The sequence below is a fragment of the Gavialis gangeticus genome, unplaced genomic scaffold (assembly GCF_001723915.1).
Source record: "Gavialis gangeticus isolate Ggan-Ray unplaced genomic scaffold, GavGan_comp1, whole genome shotgun sequence".
In the NCBI taxonomy this organism is placed as follows: domain Eukaryota; kingdom Metazoa; phylum Chordata; order Crocodylia; family Gavialidae; genus Gavialis; species Gavialis gangeticus.
Window position 1 is genome coordinate 159,866,393 of NW_017729024.1, and position 21,440 is coordinate 159,887,832.

At 46.8% G+C, this 21,440-nt stretch overlaps 1 protein-coding gene across 5 annotated transcripts in view; it reads right to left on the reverse strand.

Moving 5' to 3' along the window:
• SPEF2 (sperm flagellar 2) overlaps positions 1-21,325 on the reverse strand; it is a 178,647-nt gene extending 157,322 nt beyond the window's left edge. For all 5 annotated transcript variants that reach the window (XM_019517971.1, XM_019517972.1, XM_019517970.1 and 2 more), the window contains exons 1-6: positions 21,265-21,325; positions 20,077-20,179; positions 18,673-18,925; positions 16,687-16,857; positions 9,332-9,472; positions 6,802-6,884 (exon numbers count right to left, since the gene is read on the reverse strand). In XM_019517971.1, the coding sequence (XP_019373516.1) occupies positions 6,802-6,884; positions 9,332-9,472; positions 16,687-16,857; positions 18,673-18,925; positions 20,077-20,179; positions 21,265-21,322 (809 nt within the window). In that variant the 5' untranslated portion in view covers positions 21,323-21,325. The remainder of the gene's footprint in view (positions 1-6,801; positions 6,885-9,331; positions 9,473-16,686; positions 16,858-18,672; positions 18,926-20,076; positions 20,180-21,264) is intronic.
• Positions 21,326-21,440: the final 115 nt, after the last annotated feature.

Genomic DNA, 21,440 nt, shown 5'->3' on the forward strand with positions numbered 1-21,440 from the left:
TGCTTTTTAATCTGATGCAAGTTTTTGCACAGATACTCCCCAAACATACTTTCATAGCTACTTATAGAAAATATAAACTACATTAAATTGGTTCAAAGTCAAAAGGCTCATGATTTGCCATAGGCAGACAAGGTTCTTTGGTTAAATGTGATATCTTTTATTAGACCAGCTAAACAGTTGGCAAAATCAGCTAGGCCACAGCAAATTAACAGCTTTTCAAGCCATGGTGACCCCACAGCTCAGCACTGCTCAGACTGTACGAGTACTCCAGATACAACTCCCACCGCAACAAAGCATTCATGTGCTAATTGCCCCCCAACTTGTGATTGGAACTGGGGATTCTTGCCATGAGTCCTGGAATCCTCCCAAGATGTATACACAAGTGAGGTGCAGGGCAGCTTGTTCTGATTCCACCTCGTGGAGGGCAAGGCCACACTAATCACATGCAACAGGCTGAGACACGGGGCAACAAAGGGATTCTCAGTGAACTATTTGGAGTCCCATTTGGTGGTGTTTGTTAAATATTTAAAGCTGGTGAAGAAACAGGAATTATTGGACATGGGAAAGAAAGGCACAGATCAGCTGTGGGAGTGAAAAATATTCAATGTAGACTCACCATGACTTTAAAAAGTTGTTGCTGAAGGGGACTGAGCACAATGGGCACTAATATATATCTTATTCAAATGGGCTGCACTGGTCTTTCCTTGTGGGGAAATACCATGACTGAGGTAATGCAGTATAGTGTATAGTGGCACTGTATAGTGGTGGGTTGCACCCGTGTCCGCTTGCAGAAAGGACTCATGAGAGCCTCCACAGTTAGCTTCTTGCTGGCCAGCTTCCAGTGGGAGGATCTCAGCCACACGCTGACTTCATAGAAATGGGAGACCCCCCCTAGCTCGCTCCTGTGGCCATCTGGCTAAGAGCAAGCCAAACTTGGGGGCATCCAAACCCCAAGCTTTTCGGCTTGGGCCTGCACGTAGGATACCTACCAAAGGATATGGAAGCATCTGAAGCCCCAGGCAGAGGTGGAGAATGTGTGCTGGTAGTAGGGCCATATTTAGTTCTTACATGACTCATGGATTTGGAATTGATTTGTCCTATTTGACTTGGAACATGAAAAAATTTTCCAGAAAAAACAAACAAACAAAAAAAATGTTGTAGGTTCCTATCAGCATCTCAGCCTTTTTGGTTAAGATCACATGCAGGATTTTTGGCATCAAGGGGAAAAAGTGTCAGGGCTGGCATTGGTCCTTCCAGTGCTGGCCTGGTATTGCAGTACCTCCAGGCGCAATAACGGTTTCCTGTGAAGGGAACACCCACCTGATTTTTTAAGGGCCGCACATACAAGAAAATAAAGTTTCCCATCAGTATATTTGCACATTATGGACCATGTACTTTACAGTTACCCTCAGTGCTGGCTGCATTTAATCAACTTTGTAACAGGGCAAAGACAGCCCTCTTCCTTTGATGTTACTAAGTTGCAAGTAGTCAGGTCAGGGACAGGGCAAAGTTAAGTAATTAATAAACACAGTTGGGAAGGGGATCGCACCTGGGGTGAATATTAACCGACTATCTTTTATGAGATCAACTTAAATAGTCGGAGAACAATTTTTAAGCAAGCTTTTGGGTTCAAAAACCCTTCGCCAGGCTCAGGAAGTTTCAGCAGTTGGTGTGTGCTCTTCCTGGATGGAATGGAAAGTAAAGCAGCCAGAGGCTGGGCTGGTCTGCATGCAAGACAGGCAGTGAAGATGTAGACTGAGGAGTCAATGGGTGAGAGGCTGGGCTGGGGGGAGAGAGAAGGGGGATGAATAGAGGAGAAATACCTGGGGAGTCAGAGGTCAGGCAGGTTATAATGTGTCATAAGTCCAATGTCTATATTTAGTATATGATTTTTAGCATCCAGGAGGTTGATGAAGTGGAGTTCGTAGGCTTGTCTCTGGGAAGTGTTTTGTAAGTTTCCTTTGAGGATCAGGACTGAGAGATTGGAAAGAGAGCGGTTTTCCTGTGAGAAATGTGCCCCCACCAGTAACTGGGTATTCCTGTCTTTAATAGATTTCTGGTGTATGTTCATTCTGGCGCACGGTTGTTGTTTGGTCTCTCCTACGTATTTTCCATCAGGGCATTTGGTGCATTGGATGAGATATATTACATTTCTGGAGGTGCAGCTGTAAGATCCAGGAATGCTGATGGCTCTGTTGTGGGGTGTAGTGAGTGTGGGGGTGGTGGAGATGTGTTGACAGGTTTTGCATTTCTTGTCATGGCATTGTTTAGATCCATTTGGTGTGTTTTGGGTCTGAGGAAGTTTGCTTCTGGTGATGAGGATGGCAAGGTTCGGTGCTTGTTTGACAGCTAAGATGGGTAGCCCTGGGAAGATCTCTTTAAGAATAGGGTCTCTTTCTAGTATGGGTTGCAATTGTTTGAGGATTTTCTGTATGGTTCGAGGGAGGGGTGATATGTCATAAACAGCAGTGTTCCATTTGTGGGGGGTTTTCTTCTGTACTGCAGCAGTTCTTCACGTGGTATCCAGGTGGCTTTTTCAAACATGCGATCTCTCTCTCTAGAGGAGTGTCCTTGTTGGGTGGAAGCCTTTTTAAGATTGGTGAGGTGGCAATCCCAGGTGTTCTCTTTAGCGCAAATTCAGTGGTATCTGAGGGCTTGGCTGTAAAGCTTTTTTCGTGTGTTTAGGGTGATGTATGCATACCAGACCAGCCTCCGGCTTCTTTACTTTCCATTCCATCCAGGAAGAGCACACACCAACTGCTGAAACTTCCTGAGCCTGACAAAGGGTTTCTGAACCCAAAAACTTGCTTAAAAATTGTTCTCCAACTATTTAAGTTGGTCTAATAAAATATATCAGATTCACTCAAAGAACCTTGTTTGCCTATGTCCTTAGATCAACACAGCTACAACCTATACCCCTATTAACTGATTAGGAGCCAGCAGCTACCTGAGTCCACAGCAAGGGGTTTTCCTTTGCCACCTGGGACGCAGTGTGGAGAGATTCAGCAGGGGCGCCAGGAGCGGCAGACCCAGAGCTGGAGCAGCTTGTGGATAAGATCGGCCACCTGGGTATAGGTAACCACAGTGACCGGTGAAGTAAGGAGGTGAGGAAGAGAGGAGAAACTTACTGTTTGAGAGAAGGTCCCATTGGTACCGCAGGAAAGAGAAAAGAGAGTGGGACTGGAGTGGAGCTGACTGACTTGGGAGAGTGGACCACACAGTGGTGGAGAAAAGGGAGACCACGAGCTGTGTGAACAGCCAGGGTGCTCCACAACCCGTGGAGAAGTTACTAATAAACCAATTTTCTTTTATCCTGCTTCTGGGGTGATTTACTACACTCTCTCTCTTTGGGGAATTAACTTCTTATTCTTCTATCATTCCAAAGCATGGCAGGTGAGTCCCAGGGAGAGAGATTTTGTTATTCACCCCCACCCGGCCACAAACTTCTTATAGTTGTTTTTATTACAAAGTACATGCAGTTTAACAACAGACAATGTATTTAATGTGCTTTTCTTCTATGTGATTCTAAGACAAGGAGCTTCTTTCCCTCACGTTGATGCGGGGCAGGGCCTTGTCTTATATTCAAGTAAATACAATACTACAGTTTTATCAGTGTTAACTTGGTATAAGCATTAATTATCAACTAACAGTTCTAGCACAGGTCACAACAGTCACAGTAGTAACAGACCAGATAGCCCAAGGGAACCCACTCCAAACACAGCCCAAGGAAAAGTCATGTCCCAGCGCACAGGGAAGCCCAGGGCTTCCAACGGCAGGCTCAGCTGCCTGTACACAAATGCCAGGAGTTTGGGGAACAAGCAAGAGGAACAGGCCCTACTCCTGAATGACAATGATTATGATCTCATAGGGATAATGGAGACCTGGTGGGACTCCACCTGCGACTGGTCTGTAGGTATAGAAGGTTATACAGGAGAGACCGTGTTGGGAAGAGGGATGCAGGTGTAGCTATCTATGTGAAGAAGCAATACAATTCCCTTCAAACCAAGTTTAGCAAATATGGAGGGCATCTCAAGACCCTCTGGGTTAAAATACGGGGGGAGCATGGGGAAGGGGACATAACTGTAAGAGTCTATTATAAACCTATATAGGCTGGCTGACGGCAATATCCTGAGGGATACCCAGCATGGGTTTGTTGCAGGTAGGTCTTGCTTGACCAGTCTCATTTCCTTTAACGACCAGGTGACCTATCACCTGGACAAGGGGGAAAAGATTGACGTCATATATGCTGACTTTAAAAAAGCCTTTGATCTGGTATCCCATGATTGCCTCTTGGCAAAACTGGCTAACTGTGGCCTTGACCTCACCATGATCCACTGGCTAGGGAATTGGCTCCGTGGCAGGACCCAGAGGGTGGTGGTTGACAGAAGTCAAACGTCGTGGTGCCCTGTGATCAGTGGGGTCCCTCAGGGCTCTGTCCTAGGACCATTACTTTTTAATATCTTCATCAGTGATGTAGGCCATGGTGTCAGAAGCGGGCTGGCCAAGTTCGCCGATGACACCAAACTCTGGGGTAAAGCATCCACACCTGAGGACAGGAGGGTGATCCAGACAGATCTTGACAGGCTCATGAAATGGGCGGATGAGAACCTAATGGTGCTTAATGCCGAAAAATGCAAGGTTCTCCACCTTGGGAGGAAAAACCTGCAGCATGCTTATAGGCTCGGCAGTGCTACGCTGGTTAGCACTACAGATGAAAGGGACTTGGGTGTTATGATTGACCACAAGATGAACATGAGCCTTCAATGTGATGCTGCGGCTAGTAAAGTGAGCAAAACGCTGGCTTACATCCAGATGCTTCTCAAGCAAATCCTGTCATTCTCCCGTTGTACTCGGCCTTGGTGAGGCCGCAGCTGGAGTACTGAATACAGTTTTGGGCTCCACAATTCAAAAGGGATGTGGAGAAGCTTGAGAGAGTGCAGAGGAGAGCCACATGCATGATCAGAGGTCAGGATAACAGACCTTATGATGACAGCGCAGGCTCAGGGCTGGAAAAGCGCAGGCTCAGGGCTGATCTGGTGGCCACCTATAAGTTTATTAGGGGTGTTCACCAGGATCTGGGGGAACATCTGGTCACCAGTGCACCCCAAGGGATGACAAGATCAAATGGTCACAAACTCCTCTGTGACTGTTTCAAGCTGGACATACGGAAGAACTTCTTTACTGTCTGTGCCCCCAAGGTCTGGAATAGACTGCCACCGGAGGTGGTTCAAGCACCCACTTTGAACACCTTCAAGACACTTTCGGATGTTTATCTTGATGGGATCCTATGATCTCTGCTGACTTCCTGCCTCTGAGCAGGGAGCTGGACTCGATGATCCTCCGGGGTCCCTTCCAGCCCAAATGTCTATGAAATCTATGAAACCTCCCAACCAAAAGGAAGAGCTGGATCGAGAATTCAATAGGGAACTGGCTGAGGCTCCAAGCTCCAGATTTCTTGTTGTCATGGGGGGCTTCAAGCTCCCCAACATCTTGTGGGAAGAGCACACAGCCAAATCTGACTGGTCGCATAGCTTCCTCCCATGCATTGATGACCTCTACCTAACGCAAGAGGTCTACAGGCCAACTAGGGGAAAGGCACTGCTGGATCTGGTTCTGGCCAAAGGGGATGATCTGGTGAATGATCTGAGGGTCGAGGGGAAACCTGGTGACAATGACCATGAACTGATCACTTTTTTGTTCAACGCTTGGTGGGCAAGTGTCTCAGTAAAACAGAAATTCTCAACTTTGGGAAGGCCAACTTTCAAAAACTCAGGAGACTGGTCAACCAGGCACTCAGAGACCATTGGCCTTTAGAAAGGGGAACCCATGAGGAATGGTTGTTCCTTAAGAACTTAATCCTTGAAGCACAAGAAAAGTCCAACCCCTTCCCAAGCAAAGCGCAGTCAGTGGGCTGGGGTGCCCTCTTGGCTCAATAGGGAACCTTTAGACCTCCTGAAAGTAAAAAGACAAGCTATGCCAGATGGAAAATGGGAGTCATCAACAAGGAGAACTACACAGCACTAGCCCGCACCTGCAGAGAGCAGACCAGAAAAGCCAAGCCAGATACCAAACTCAGGCTAGCAATGGGAATCAATGACAACAAAAAGTCCTTTTTCAGATATGTGGGAAGTCAGAGAAAAAAAAAAGGCAACACTGACAGCTGACAACTGATGCTCAGGAAAAGGCGAGTCTCCTAAACAAATATTTTGCATTGGTCTTCCACCTGTCCAAAGGGGTCACTCTGTCAGATAGGATGCAAAGCATCCAGGGGGCGGGAAACAGACCCACAATTGATGTAGATCAAATTTTGGGCCCCCCACTTCAGGAGGGATGTGGATAAGTTTGAGAGAGTCCAAAGGAGAGTCACCCGTAGGATCAAAGACCAAGAGAGCAAGCCTTACTAGGACAGGCTGGAGAAGAGAAGGCTTAGAGGGACTTGATGGCAGCCTATAAGTACATAAGCCTATAAGTACGTAAGTGGGGGGGAGGGGTGCACCAGGATCTGGGAGAACAGTTGTTCACCAGGGCTCTCCAAGGGATAACAAGGTCTAACAACCACAAACTTCTGGAAGGCCGATTTAGACTGGACATAAGGAAAAACTTCTTTATGGTCCAAGTGTCCACGGTCTGGAATAGATTCCCCCCAGAGGTGGTGAAAGCACCTAGTCTGGACTCATTCAAATGGTGTTTGGATGCTTATCTTGCGGGGGTCATTTGATCCTAGCAGACTTTCTGCCTACGGCAGGGAGGCTGGACTCGATCTTGCAAGGTCCCTTCCAGCCCCTAATGTCTATGAATTACCTGTCTGAGACTTGGCTTCTACTAGGTGCAGGACTCCCTTTCCTCATAACCTTCTCAAACTTCTTAATCTCTTTGTGCATATCCTAAAGAAGAAAACTAGCATGAATATTTCAATGTTATTATCTTTCCTAAAAGCAAAGATGGATACAACTATTATAAATTTGTGCTTACATTGTAAACATTATGTAGAGAAATTTTAATGTCACTTTAGATGACATGATGCTGAAATCATATTGTCTCAGCTAGGTCAGGGATAACAGAAGATAAAGGGTACGAACAAAAGTGATAATTTTCTCCCAGTCTGCCCACATACAGCAGTTTATACCTGTGACCAAACACAAGTGCACAGCTGGAAACAGCTTAAAAAATGGCTGACTGAGCGAAAATCTGACCCCTCATTGCATGAGGTATCATATAAAGACAGTTCAAAATGTAGCATCTTTCATAACTTGTGTCTGCAGAGCTCCCTGAGCTTCACTGTTTTCAGAACGGGAGAGGAGAAAGGGAGCAGAGAAAGTTCAGTCTGGTAGTTTTTCAGCCCCGCTGGAGGGTGGGGCAGGTGTATTGAAGCCCCCCACCCACATGGGGGTGGGGCAGTTCACCCACCGTACCCTTCAGCACCGGGTGGGGAGCCCCAAGAATGAGCTCCCTCCACTGCCTGTCCCCCTCCCATTCTGAATACAGCGAGCACTGGCACAGAGCTGTGACCGTTGCTATGGGAACCTGGCTGCAGGCTCCCAGCCCCAGCTAGATTCCCCTGAAACCAACAATGAACTTCTGTTTGATCTGGGATAATGCTGTAACTCAGAAGGTTGATGTGAGGATCCAGGATCTTGACCATGAAGCACACTGCAACAGGGGGCTTTAATGTGACAGTAGAGCAGAACTAAAGAATGCAGCAAAAAATACCAGCATTTGTGGGTTAGATTTCAGAGGTGAAGAGCTGTGTTAATCTGAGGCCAGGCAGAGGAAGCATCTGACAAGGGCTGTTGCCTCTAAAAACTCATGCTTCTCTGAACCAGTTAGTCTCTAAGGGCTCCTACAGACATGAGGAGAGCCTGCTCCAATACACCAGCACATCAGAGCAGACTCGATTAACTGAGTCTGCTGGGGCATGGAAATTGATGCACTCCGGCAGCCTTCTGTGTCACATGTATCAGTGTCCCCGTGCGTCCCCACACTGAAAAAATGGTGACAGTGCATTTTGAAATAAAACATGTTCAATGAGCTTTAGTTCAAAGTGCCCCATCACCATTTTTTCAGTGAGAGGACACTAATACACATGACACACGAGCATTTTTAATTAGCACAGCTCACTAATTAAGGCACCTGGTGCAGTGTCCCAAAACACATGTGAAAATGCCCTAACATGCCACCCTGCTCTGCATTCTGCCTGGTTTTGATTCAAGGCAATTGTCAATTTTAAATCCTACTACAGTTCCTATAATTCTAATATTATAAAAGCCTTAATCTGTCTGTCTGTCCATAACGCTTTATTCACACACTGACTGGCTGAATGAAACATCCAATCGTAGTGCGAATAAGCATTCGGAGAGGAGGTGGCAGTGCGGCGGTGAGCCTCCATGATGGCGGGGACACACGGTGGGTAGGGAGGCAAGGCTTGGGTCTGATGCAGGGTGAGGGGCGGAAGGAATGAGCCCGAGCAGGGGGAGAAGCTGGCTCACCATGGCAGTGGGTGGAGGAGCAGTGGGCCTGGCCTGGTCCGGTCTGGCCTGATGCGGCAGCAGCAGGGGGAGGGGAGGAGTGCGCCTCCTCCCCACCTCAGGCCCAGGCCCACTTCCCCGCACCCTCCACTTCCCCGTATCAGCCCTGAGCCCGCACCTCCCATTCTCCGGCTGCCGCCAAGTCAGCCTAGACCTACTGCTTGCTCCCTGCCATGGTGACCTGGCTTCTCCCCACCCTCGGGCCTGGTGCTCCCCTGCATTGGGCCTGGGCCCGCTCCTCCCCTCCCCCTGCTGCTGCAGCAGGGAGCGGGCCCAGACCCCAAGCAGCAGGAGGGAAGTGGGGAGCGGGCCCATAAGGGGGGAGGAAGGCACAGTGCTCCATCCTCACCCCTCCTCCCCCTGTCATTCTTGATGGGCAATTGGCTAGTAAAAGATAAGCTTTTATAGGATACAGTACCAGGCACAAGTACAACAGCCACAAATTGCAGGGAAAAATTAAGGGTTTGATTCAACTTTCATTAAATGTCCTCTGCATTTAGTGCAATTAGACTACATCCTAAAACAAGGATTAAGTTAGTACATGACCACACACTTTTTATTTAAAAAGAACTTCCATTGATGGCAGTGGGACTGTTCCTTAAATTAAAAATGCAGAACCAGGTCCTAAATTAATCCTTGATATTTGGCCTGATTCACCACTGCATTAGTTCTGTTTGTTGCTAGCGTAACTTTATTGCAATCAGTCAGTGACTTTATGTGTGCACATTATATCCAACTGTGGATTTCTATCCCAAGTTGCTTGGCAGTTACAATTCAGTGCACTAAATAATAAAGCCAACACTTACCTCTGCTTCTTTTTTCTTTTTTAATATTTTTCGGGCTTCAATAGCTTTCAGGGTACGGTTTGGTGGTGGCTTTGGAATCTGTATAATAGCTGCTTGAATTCTGGCCATTATTTCATTTTGTCTCCTCCTTTCCATGCGTTGCTAAACACAAAGATGTTCAATTAAATCCTATGAGGAAAAACTAAGAGATCTGGGACTGTTCAGCCTGGGGAAGAGAAGACTGAGGGGGGACTTGGTGGCTGTCTATAAGTATGTAAGGCATGAATATGAGGACCTGGGAGAAAAACTGTTCACTGGGGCACCCCAGGGCAGGAGAAGGAGCAATGGTCATAAACTGTTAGAGGATGGTTTCAGGTTAGATGTAAGGAAGAACTTCTTTATGGTAAGGGTGACCAGAATCTGGAACAGATTTCCCACGGAGGTGGTACAGCCCAACCTTGGAAGTCTTCAAGAGGAAACTGGACAGACACCTTGCTGGAACCATTTGATCTCTGCAGTATTCCTGATCAGAGCAGGGGGTTGGACTTGATGATCTATTTCATAGATTTCTAGGGTCGGAAGGGACCTTGTAGATCGAGTCTGACCCCCTCCGCTAGGCAGGCAAGAGCACTGGGGTTAAGGTCTTTCATGGTCCCTTTCAGTCCTTAATTTCTATGATTCTATGAATTGAATGTATGTGTAATACTAAAGAGGAGAGGAAGCCCAGAGGCAATTGGTCTTCCCCAACCCCCGGCCAGACTAATGCAGGCAAAGAGCCCCAAAATAAAATGGCCACCCATACCAGATGCAAGCAGTGACTGATAGGCCTGGGGGCAGAAGTTGAGGGTCAGGTGACCCAGAAAGAGAGGTATAATCACAGGGCCTGAGCCTGTAAAGAGCTGTATGGCTGTAGGAGCCACAGGAGGCAGAACTCCAGAAGACAGCCAGGACAAGTGGCCCAGAGGAAGGACTCTAAGCTGCAGCGGAGCTGAAAGAAACCCTGAATCCCAAACAGGAACAGCAAAGTGCCTCAGGGCTTTGGGGTAGAGCTTCTGCAGGGCAAGATTAATCTTGGGAGGGAAGCCTTTTGTTTTGGAGTAGGCACTCGTGTTTTTGGTTTTTGTTTATACCAGAGGAACAGACGTGGCTGAAAGGGGTGGATTGGAGGCCATGAGGGTATGGGTAGGGCCCTGTAGCAGGGCACTAAGGTGCCTACTACTGGAGGCAGTGTTACGAGCTCAGCTGCCAATCACCAGGGCAGCACAGGTGCAGGTTGCCATGACAACCGGTCTGGTCAGCTGACCGGAAGGGGGCAGGGCACGGCCTTTATAAACAGCATAGGCTGAGGCCAGAGTCCAGTCCCACTCTGACTGCCAAGGAGGTAGGAGCTAGAGAAAACCCTGATGGGGAGATACATGGAAGCAAGCCAGGTTGGCCAGGAATTTATGTTATAGCCCAGGGGTTTGTGTTTATGGTTTTAGTTGTTGTGGCACGAGAAGCACGGTGTCACCGGAGGATCAGGCAAGGCTGTAGGGGTGGAGGAGGCCTCAATAGGAGCCCCAGTAAGGTGGGGGTGCTCCAAGCGCCAGGGAGGGCGCTGCAGTGGGCGTGAGAAGTGCGGGTAGGACCCCAGTGCAGGCTATGCAGGCACAGGGAAGAGACCCCAGTGCGGGCTACGCGAGCACAGGGGAGAGGCCCAGTGGGCGTGAGGAGCGCCAGTAAGAGCGGGCGCAAGAAGTGTGAGTGAGGGCCCGGTGGGGGCATAGGCGTGAGAAGCATGGGCATCAGAGGCACCGTGCCAGGGAGGGAGAAAGGCAGCCTCCCTTCAATGAACCAAACATCAAAGACATGGCGGGCAAGTGAGTGAGGGTGCAGGAAACCTGATCTGGCGGGGGCGCGAGGGGAGGACATGGCACCCCAGGCCCCGCCCTGTCACAGGCCCTCAGTGTAGAGCCTAGGGTGACCACCCATACCTAATTGGGCAGGATAGTCCTAGAATGGGATCAAGAAGTCCCAGTCCCAGGCTGCATGACTCTAGGACAGCATTTGTTCCAGATTCACAGCATTGTGCAGTGATCTGGGTTTCCCCTTGCAGGCTGGCAGTGTTCCAGCTTGCAAGGGGCTGCTTGGGGTTGGGGGAGCGGGGCACAGGGGGCACCACATGCACAATCTCAAAACAGTAGAGACTCCCTATGCCTGAAGAAGGGTGCTTGTGTCCAAAAGCTTGCAAAGAACTTTTTTCTAACTACTCTGTTGGTCTAATAAACAATATCACACCTACCCAAAGAAGATTGCCTGTCTATGTCCTTAAACCAACACAGCTACAACCAAAAACCCTTATCAATAGAGAAATACTTTCATAAAAAGAAAATATATTAAAACAAATGTTCCACTGTTGAGTGTAATGCTAAAAAATCTTGCTTAAACAATTCATTTTAAAAAGCAGAGGATGAAAAAAAAAAAATGTACAGAGGATGTCTCTATCTTGCCTACAAGAAAGTCTTATGTTAGTGATCGTATTTTCAGTTCTTTTTTGTGTATACCTAACATGTATAGAAAGCAATTTTTTATTTTGTACAAAAATAGGGGCTCTAAGCTAAAGTTTAAATTGCTTTAAAAAAGGTAACACATTCTGACTTCTCAAGAATTCTGGCAACGTACAAGCAAACTATGGATGCAGTTAAGCTTTCCAGATTTAGAGGGAGGCATACTTTTCAGCAGCAATAACTGAATGTTCTCAATTCACAATGCCTTCTGGGGCATAACACCAAGACAGAGGAGTTCACAAGGAATTTGTCCTTGTTATATCTTGCCAAGTTGCAGCCAACACTTAAACTGGCTGGTCATCTTTGCTGATATGTAGAGGTCAGGTCACCATCTCATGTCAACCCCATGCATATATGCATTTTCAGAAGCTGTCACTGCTACCAACCCTGCACTTCCCTTCAGGGACATGCTGCTCTCTGGACTTTTCTTGTCTTGTAAGACCACAAAGGGGAAAGTATAATTTAGGTGTGTGCGTCTCACTGCTTTTTTTTCTTTTTTTACTGAACTCTATTACAGAAAATAGCAATGTTTTTGCACAAAGGATAGCTACTGATGCAGTAAATGCAGGATTTTCTAATAATTAAGTTTTGAAACATAATCATTTTAACATTATTATCAACATTTACTGATGGGTTCATATTTAAAAATAGAATTCTTTCATTCATCCTTGACAGAATCTGGCATTAACTTTCATCATCCTTCCCATGTTGTCTTCTGTTTCTTACAGTTTTGTTTCACTTCTACTTTTCCAAATTTAACAATCCTTCATTCTCTCTCTCAGAAAGCATTTAGTTTTAAACTGACTAAAACCATAAAAGCTGAATCTCAGATTAATGCTTCTGATTCAACAATTAATAAAATGAGAAATTAAGAATGAGGTCCCCCACTGACACTGAAGTGCTACTCAGAGTTCATAAGCAACAGTGCACAGAAGGGCCTCCTATTCTCTTCTAAAACAACCTTTTCTTCTCTAGAAACTACAACTGTTCCATCTGACATTTCCCAGTAGTACTTCAAATGCAATAAAGCCCCAATTCTCCAGTCCTTTTTGTACAAATGTAAATATGAACTGGGAAACTGCTGAAACTGCTCAGGTTAGGAAGTGAGACTAAACAGACAAAGTCAAGTGGACTGTATTAGATGAAGCATACATAGGTAACATTGAAGTAGGGTGGAAAATAGCCACTTTCCACTTGATAGTCAAAGAGAACTAAAAAAAAAGAAAAAAAGAAATGAAGTGTCAAACATAATAGCAGTGTCTTTTATTTTAAGGTTTTAAAATGTTGTTTTTATTTTTAGATACATAAAGTACTTCTTTCTTTCTTTCCTTATTTGTCTTATACTTAGAGGCACTGGCAGATCTAGAATTCAGAACGGGGGGTGAGGCACACTGCCCCTCAGACGGTGGTTGGGGGATAGGGGCAAGGGGCAATTGTACAGCACGGGATACAAGGGAACCACGGCAGGGAGCAGGCACAGGAAGGGGGGACCTGTCTCCTGCTGCCACTGTCTCTTGCTGACCTGGCGGCAGGGGAAATTCCTCTCACCGGATGGCCAGGGTGCTGTCTTCAGCTGGGGACAACAGAGGTGATGGGTAGGTTCTTCTTTCCTGCACCTGCCTCTCTCCTGCTCCCTGTGTCCCCTGCTGACTAGGAACAGGTGCTAGAAGTACTGCCACCATCCCCAGCTGTGTCTGACAACCCATGCAGCCAGTCCCTGCAGCACTCAGCTGGAGCAAGGCAGGAGAGGCTCTGGGGCTTCCTCCCCTGCCTGCGTCATCTGGGGACAGGGATGGCAGCAGCAAACAGGTTCCTCCTCCAGTAGCACCTGCTCCCAATCAACAGAGGACATGGGGTTGGGGGAGCAGCACAGAGCAGACACAGAAAGAGGAAACCTGCCCATAGCCAAGCCTGACACCTTTCAAAGTCACTTTCTATCGTGGAAGTGAGGCAGGAGTAACTCTGGGGCTCACCTCATGCCTGGGTCAGCCAGGGACAGCAGCAGCAGTGGATGGATCCCACCAGCCTGTGCCTACTTTCTGCCCAGTCCCCTGTATCCCCTGCCAGCCTGAGGGCTCCAGCTGCAGGGAATGGCTGTGCAGATTACCAAGCTACACTGTGGATACTGACAGTGGCAAAAAGGTGGCACAACCACACACCATCCTGGATATACCCCTGCTTACAGGCTCAGTAAGACTTTTCATGTTATTTGCTTACATCATAATCTGTGCACAGAATACAGATTTTAGTGAAGCTAAAGATTTAGGTGAAATAAGAATTAGGCTAATGCTGGAAATTACAATAGAAAGCAAAGGCAGGAATATGAATAATTAGACAATGCTCTGTGAAACAAGAATCAGTCTGAAAAATGAGTCAAAATTTTAAGACCATAAGACTATACAACTGATATGGAATAACACTTGGGTTAAGAGGTAAATTGCAAAATGTGCTAACCACACAGCTAAACTTCTCAAAGTGCATGCCTCTGGTTTTGAGACCCTAGCTCTTCTCAGTCCCTGACTTGCCTGGTGACTTGTAGCATTCCCACCTCCAAGAACTTTTTCTTTTTGGTCAACTTGTGGAACATGGGGGATGTTTTCATCTTTCAGAAAGGAGTATCAGAATGCCAATGTCCCCAAATAGCACAGCAGACTGCTTCAACACAAACAGTCTTTCTTGTGCGATTTCAGTTCTCTCTGTCCTTCCTTGGACCCCTCTTTGTCTTCACTGGGACTTTCTCCTTGTCTGCCCTGGGACCTTCCTTTCTGTCCTTTCTGGGACTACTTTTTCCATACAGGCATCCCCCACTTAACGTGGTTGCGATTAGAGCTATTTCGCTATAACACTCATTTAAAATTGATGCCTGGTTTCACTCAGCGCTCAATGAGTTTTTCTATAGTGGAATCAGCAAGTTTTGGCAGGAAGGCGAGGAGAAGCAGTGGTGGCGGTGGCAGCAGCAAGTGCAGCGAGTGGCAGTGAATGGGGGGCGGGGAGAAGCCAGGCAAGGCTGCTGAATACAGACTGGTGGGGCAGTAGTGTCCCATGGAAGGGGGGGCGATTTTCCAGCTGGCCGGGAGCAGGGTGGGGTTTACAGCTGGCCAGGCATATAGTGGGGACACTGCAAACCCCCCTGCTCCCAGCCACTGCAAACATCCACCCCGCTCCTGTGGAATGCTCCACTGCCTGAGTTCACCAGCCGAAGCAGCGGAGATGGGGAGGAGTGTGGGGCCGGTGCCCAGGGCCAGAGCCAGCAGGGGCCTGCACCCAGGGTGGGGCAGCAGGAGTGCAGGGCCAGGGGCCCATGCCCAGAGCAAAGCAGCAGGAGTGCCGGCGCCCAGGCTGACACATGGGGCCGGTGAGCAGCTGGGTGGGGAGAGGCAGTGGCGGTGAGAAGTGGTGAGTTGGGGGACGGGCATCAGCACAGGGTCTGCATTGGTGCCCAGGGCCAGGGCCGGCAGGGGCACAGGGTGAGGCAGCAGGAATGCAGGCCCGGGCTGGCACGTGGGACTTGGAGTGGCTAGCGGGCTAATGGGGAAAGACAGTCGTGGCAAGAAGTGGTGACAAGAAGTCATGGTAACTAATTAATTACCTATAGTTACATTCATTTCTATGGGTGAATGGATTTCGCTTACCGCAATTTCACTTAGTGCTTGGTTTTTCCGAGATGTAATGTTTAATTATATTGCGTGAATGTGGTCCTCCAGGTTACTATAGTTTTGTAACTTTTTTGTTGCAAGTGGGAGCTGACTGGGCCAGAGGAGAAAGAGTGAGGCTCTGAGAGAGGTAGGGAGTACAGGCAACCCCCACTTAGCGCTCTTAATTGGTTCCAATTAAGGAGCAGTCTCTGGGCCCTGCTTGCTAGGCCCAGACTGCCATTTCGCCATGGGGTGAAAAGGGTATGTATATAGGTATCTTGCTTCTGAAACTCTTTGCAGCATAGCCTATTAACTCTGAGCCCTCCTCCCCGCCTCCCCCCCAAGTGTTCCCCATTGGAACTGCAAGAACTTAGCCCACTTAGCCTGTTCTGTCACGCAAGCAATGTTGCATTTCATGTTGAAATATCACAAGGTGTGTGAAGCTGCAATATTTGCCTTTGGTCATCTTTCCTAATAATCCATTTGAAGTTCGACAATATGTGCACACTGTGAATTATCCTGTTATTTAAATATACACTTTCTAAATACTAATGTTTTAAGTGTCTTATAAAAAAAGTCTATTGGTTACATCAGGGCTGTCTAACTCATTTAGATTTACAAGCCCTAACCTGACCGCAGAGCTTTTTGCTGACCACACAACATTCATCCAGGTGCAGGGCAAGTGGCAGCGGTGTTAACTCTCACATGCTGACTACACTACCACTCCCTTCTTGCCCTGCTGCAGAAAGGCATCCACAACAGGGATCTCAACTTGGAAATGCAGTGTTGGGAGCAACCAGCTCCCATGAGTTAACACTGCCACTGCTCACCAGGTTGAAACCAAAAGGCATTCCCAACAGGGATCCCAACATGGGAATTCTACAGCGGGACAAGTAATAATGGCGTTAACTCCCACAGCCACCGATCCTGATGACACAGTGACTCTGGATGCCATAGGACTCAATACTACTGCTGCTTACTCCACAGAATTTCCAGGCCTGGGTTTCTTAATAATATTTTAATATCCATCACTAGCATTACTGATTTTTATGCTTTTTTATAAACATGAGACTGCATAGGAGTAACATAAGGCCAATGAATAATTTTAAATAGAACTGATCACATGCTTAACCTTAAGAAAATGCATCTAAAGAACTGCAGACCTGGTATGAAAAAAAATCATTTGGCTTCTTACCTTTTCAAGGTCTTGCACTCTTTGTTCCTCCTGGAGTTTTTGAACTTTTTGTTGTTCTACAATGTGTACACGAGTTATTTTAGCTTCCATGTTCTTAGATTTCATTTCAAAATGTTCTGAAACCTGCTGTAGTCTCAAGTCAGTCTGCCGTGGTGTTAAGTTCTTCAAACGCTAAAATGCAATAACGTTCAAAATATCCAAGAGTAAGAAGCAGTAACACAAACATTTTATTAACCATTTAAGCTATTGCCAGAACCCAAAACTGTTCTAAAGAAGCATTTCAGAAAATGATATTTAAATAGGCATTTCACATGTACTGATATACACAGAAGAACATCAAGGCACAGTGGAATATTTTAAAAGAAAGGGCCAGGTTCACAGAAACTGGTGAAGACTGTTGAAAACCAGGACAGAAAATGTTTCTTTGAACATGTGCTCGATTAGCTGGCAGGGGCTACTCACTGTGGCCTAACTGCACCTCCTGGTTTGTGCCACCAACACAACATTCTTGATGAATGGGTATGATGGCTGCTTGGTGCTGCTCCCATTCTCATTGGTGAACTTCCTACCACTGTGGGTTTATGGCAAGGTTCATGCCAGCAAAGGGCATACGTCTGGGTGAACTTGATTCACAGTATATAATTTATTTGAAGTTGCTCATCCTGATAAAGGAGTGTGAGTACTGCCAATGAAGTTAAAAAATGTTTCTCCACTATGACTCACTTTCAGTCTTCTGTTTTTTGCTTAATTTTGTGATAGGTCTACACTTCAGTCAGGAATATAATGTAAAGATATTCAAGTGACAAGCTCATTCAAGTATTGGAAGTACTCCAGTTACAAGAGTAGGGAATATTATGAGCAATGATTTACCCTTCCAAGAATCAACTCATTCAAAATTAGCTTACTTACTTTTCCACGGTGCTACAGTTTACAAGAGAGGCTGCTGAAAAAGAGTAAGAAGGAATTGCTCCAAAATGATTAGCCTGCACTGTTCTGTACTTCAAAGCAGGAGAAAATCAGAAGGGTGCAGCTAAGGAAAGAGCTGGTTAAAGAAAGTGAAAGTGGAGTGACATTTCTGTGAATCAACAAAGTACAGGGAAAACCAGGTGTATATCTTGGAGACACCAGGCCAAAGAAATATTGTATTTTATGGCATACAACACACCCCAAAATAAAATCCACATCTTGTTTTTGAAAGGCAGAATGAAGGAAAAAAATCTTTTTGTGTAGTATGTAGCCAAATAGCAGCAGCTAGGGAGACAAGCCCACTCACTGAGCTGCTGTTGAGTCTTGCATAGGTTTTACTTTCCCTTTTGCCCGTAACCACCAAAAACTGCTCTTACCATATTTCTTGCATATAATGCATACTGTAATTTCCAGCGGCTGATTTTTGGGGAGGGAAAAGTGTATGCTGTATGTGAGAAAATACAGTATATTTTTTCACATACGTAATATATGTTGAACCAGAGGTGTCCAGCTGGTGGTCCAGAGGAAGCATCCAGCCTGCTAGGAGTATACTTATAGTCCCCAGCTTCCTGGTCCAGAGGCTACTCCTCCCATCACTCATGCTGCTGCAATCAGGGTCTCCAGGCTCCCCCTCCCTTCTCCAGCTTCTACTTCCTGCTCCCCCCTGAGAGTGGGGCAGGACAGTCTGAAGAGCCAATGGAGCCCCACAGCCTGGGAGAATCAGGGGGCCTGGAGCAACTGTGCAGGATGGAAGCACCTGTGAAGTGTAGCGAAGGATTGCCTGCTGTGCAGTGCAGTGTGGTAAGGGGTGGGGAAGCCAGCCAGCCATGTGTCAGAGGGGTTGTGCTTGTGGCACACAACCTTTGGCCTTTCAGAAATTGGACATCCTGTGTTGAAGAAAGGTTTCCAGTAAGTGGATCTGCATAGTTTTTGTGATCCAAGATGTACAGGTAAGGGTACTGCATTTTACTCTATCGAATATCTAGTGATATGTATGTCAAGCACATTTAATTCACCTACCTCTCGATACAAAGTACTCTCAATGTACTTGAGCTTTGCAGGTGCTGCAGGTCTCATGGTTTCCATGGCTACTCCAGTAAGCCCTGCCTTTTTCTTTTTTTCTAGAGCAATATACATTTGATACAAAAGTTTGGTTGCAGCCCCAGGCTGTTCCGTCATGATGCTCTGGGCTACATTCTGGTCAAACTGCACACCAAGGAGTTGAAGTGTTGGTTCCAAGCGAGAGAAATTGTTAAGTTTAGCATTTGCAACCCTAAATAATTAAAAAAAACATATAATATACAGTATAGTAATTTGCTTCTGTTATGTAGAGAGAGAGGTAGTTAGCTGTGTCAGTCTGACAGAGAGCAGAAGGAAGGGCAGAGTAGCATTGTAGTGACAAACTGGTTTCAAAAGGCATAAGCTTTTGCAAGCAACAGCCTATTTTGTCAGACGCTCATGTTCATAGCATCTGATTAAGTAGTTTGTCACCTAAAAAAGCTCATGCCTTTCTGAATCAATTAGTCTCTACATTGCTACCCTGTCCTACCTTCCGCCTCATTTCTATATAGTGCTCTGCATACTACTACATACTATAGGGAAATGATCCTCAGGCACTTTCACTTAGGTGCTGTAATGCCTAATGCCTTATGGAGAAATTAAAAAAAAAACTCCACAGGTGTTTATACAGTAACTAGAGAGGGTTGGGTATCTTCAAAGAGCAACTTGCAAACTCAGATGCTGAGTGAGGAACCATCTAAAGCTAGCCAGTAGGTAACAGTAGACACAAAGGTGCATCTGAATTTCCACCCTGCTCTGGAGTTAAAGCATCTGTCTCTGGCTTCACATTAGGTCCCCCACCCACTTAGGAGCCAGACTGCCAACTCCCTTTCTCTGTATCAGTCTGAAGTTCTGTTAATCTGAAATCAGGCAAAAGGGAGAGACCGGGTCAGAGGGGTATCAGCTTTTGTAGGCGACAGCCTAGTTCACCCTAGGATGAAACTGATTTGGGCTGAGGACACATTAATTACATGAATTCACATTATTAATCCTCATGCTGGGGTGCTCATGACTTCTTAAGGGGTAACTTTATCCAAAACTGGCTTTTACTGGTCTAAAGCTATACACAGAATGTCCACTCCATATCTACCCTGGTGTAAAAGCAGTTTATACCAGTATTAGTGTCTAGATCCTAAATTTCACATAATCTCCATTTAAGTACCTCATTGGACAATCTGGATTTTTAGTCCTATGTTTCCTTATATTTTAAAGGGAGAAATTCATTGCAAAAAGCTGCCTACATGCATGTACTAGGGACTGGATGAATTACTTATTCTGTACTAAGAAATCTTTATTACTAAAACAAAAATCTTGTATAATTTATATGGGAAATATGTGTACTACTTATGCCTTAAATTTACTAACCTGCTTTGTGAAAACTGGTTAAAGTCATCCTGAAGCTCATATTTGTGAAGAAGTTCTCCAATGAGGTACCCAGTAGAAAATTCTTTTGGTAATGTGTTTGGATCTGAGTTAATGAAACAAGCAGTGGTAACAACATACAAAGCGTCACATCAATAATGAAGCATATTATAAAATGTTACAGTATCTGTATCACATTAGAGACTAAAACTTAATTGTAATACCATTCGTTATCACTCTTGTAAAACCTCGAGTGTATCAGATACATTTCTGATAAAGAAATGAATGTCTTAAAGTAACTTTAATAATATAAATTTGTCTTCAAACAGCAGCTTTCTTCAGAGGCTCTGACTGGGGTGCACCAGCACTCCCACTGGGACCAGAACCTGCTGGAAGGTCTTGCTGCTCCACTTAGGGTCGCCATATTTGGGGCCAGGAAGGCCTTGTACCACAGGGTCAGGTTGGTACCGACTGTGGGGGTTTTGCTTCCTCTGTAGCAGGCACTGGGCCCTCTACCCAGCATCTCTTGAGCAGATATAGACAACATTTCACAGAAGCAGGATACTGGCTGCCCTGCCCCACCCTGCTTTACCTGTGGCAGCTCAGGGGTTCGCTCTGTGTTTGGGCACTTTTAGACCAGCGGTTGCCAATCTGTGGTATGCCTACCACCAGTTGGACACAGACAACCTGCCAGTAGTATGCGCCAACAGATGTTTTATAATGACTTTGTATGCCAAAAATGAGCTGGTGGCCCTTAAGGTGGAACTAAAAAAAGTGCCAGTGGAAATTAGCGGGTGGTCCTTCAGGCTGTATCTTTGTAAACAGACGGTGTGCAATCTGAGTTTGGGAGCTGCTGGTTTAGACGCTGGCTGCACGGGGCGGTTTGGATGGGGCCCATCCTGCCTCAGGCAGGGGTCAGACTAGGTGACCCCAGCCCTGCGGTTCCCGTCTCTACACAGAAACCCGTTCAGAGCAATGTCTGATTTACTCCACTTCTAATTCAGCTCAATACCAGCCCGGCAGCGATTTCCGTCGGGCTCCAAACGAAACAGTTGAGAGAAAAAGCCCCGAGCCCCGCCGGGGCGAAGCACCCCGCTGCCGCCCTGCCCCGCGGCCCCACGCGGCTCCCGTCCCCCGCCGCAGGGAGCAGCAGGGACCCAGGCCCACGCCCCGCTGGCGCCGCGCGCTCACCCACGGGCCGGGACAGCATCACCTCCCGGTTGAGCCACTCGCACAGGATGTCCGACATCGCGTCCCCGTTGCCACGGCGACCGCGCTCTCCGCATGCGCAGTAGAGATGGGGGCTGACACGTGCTGCGCATGCGTCGCGGGAAGTCCTGCGCGCATGCGCCGCCTGAATCCATAGG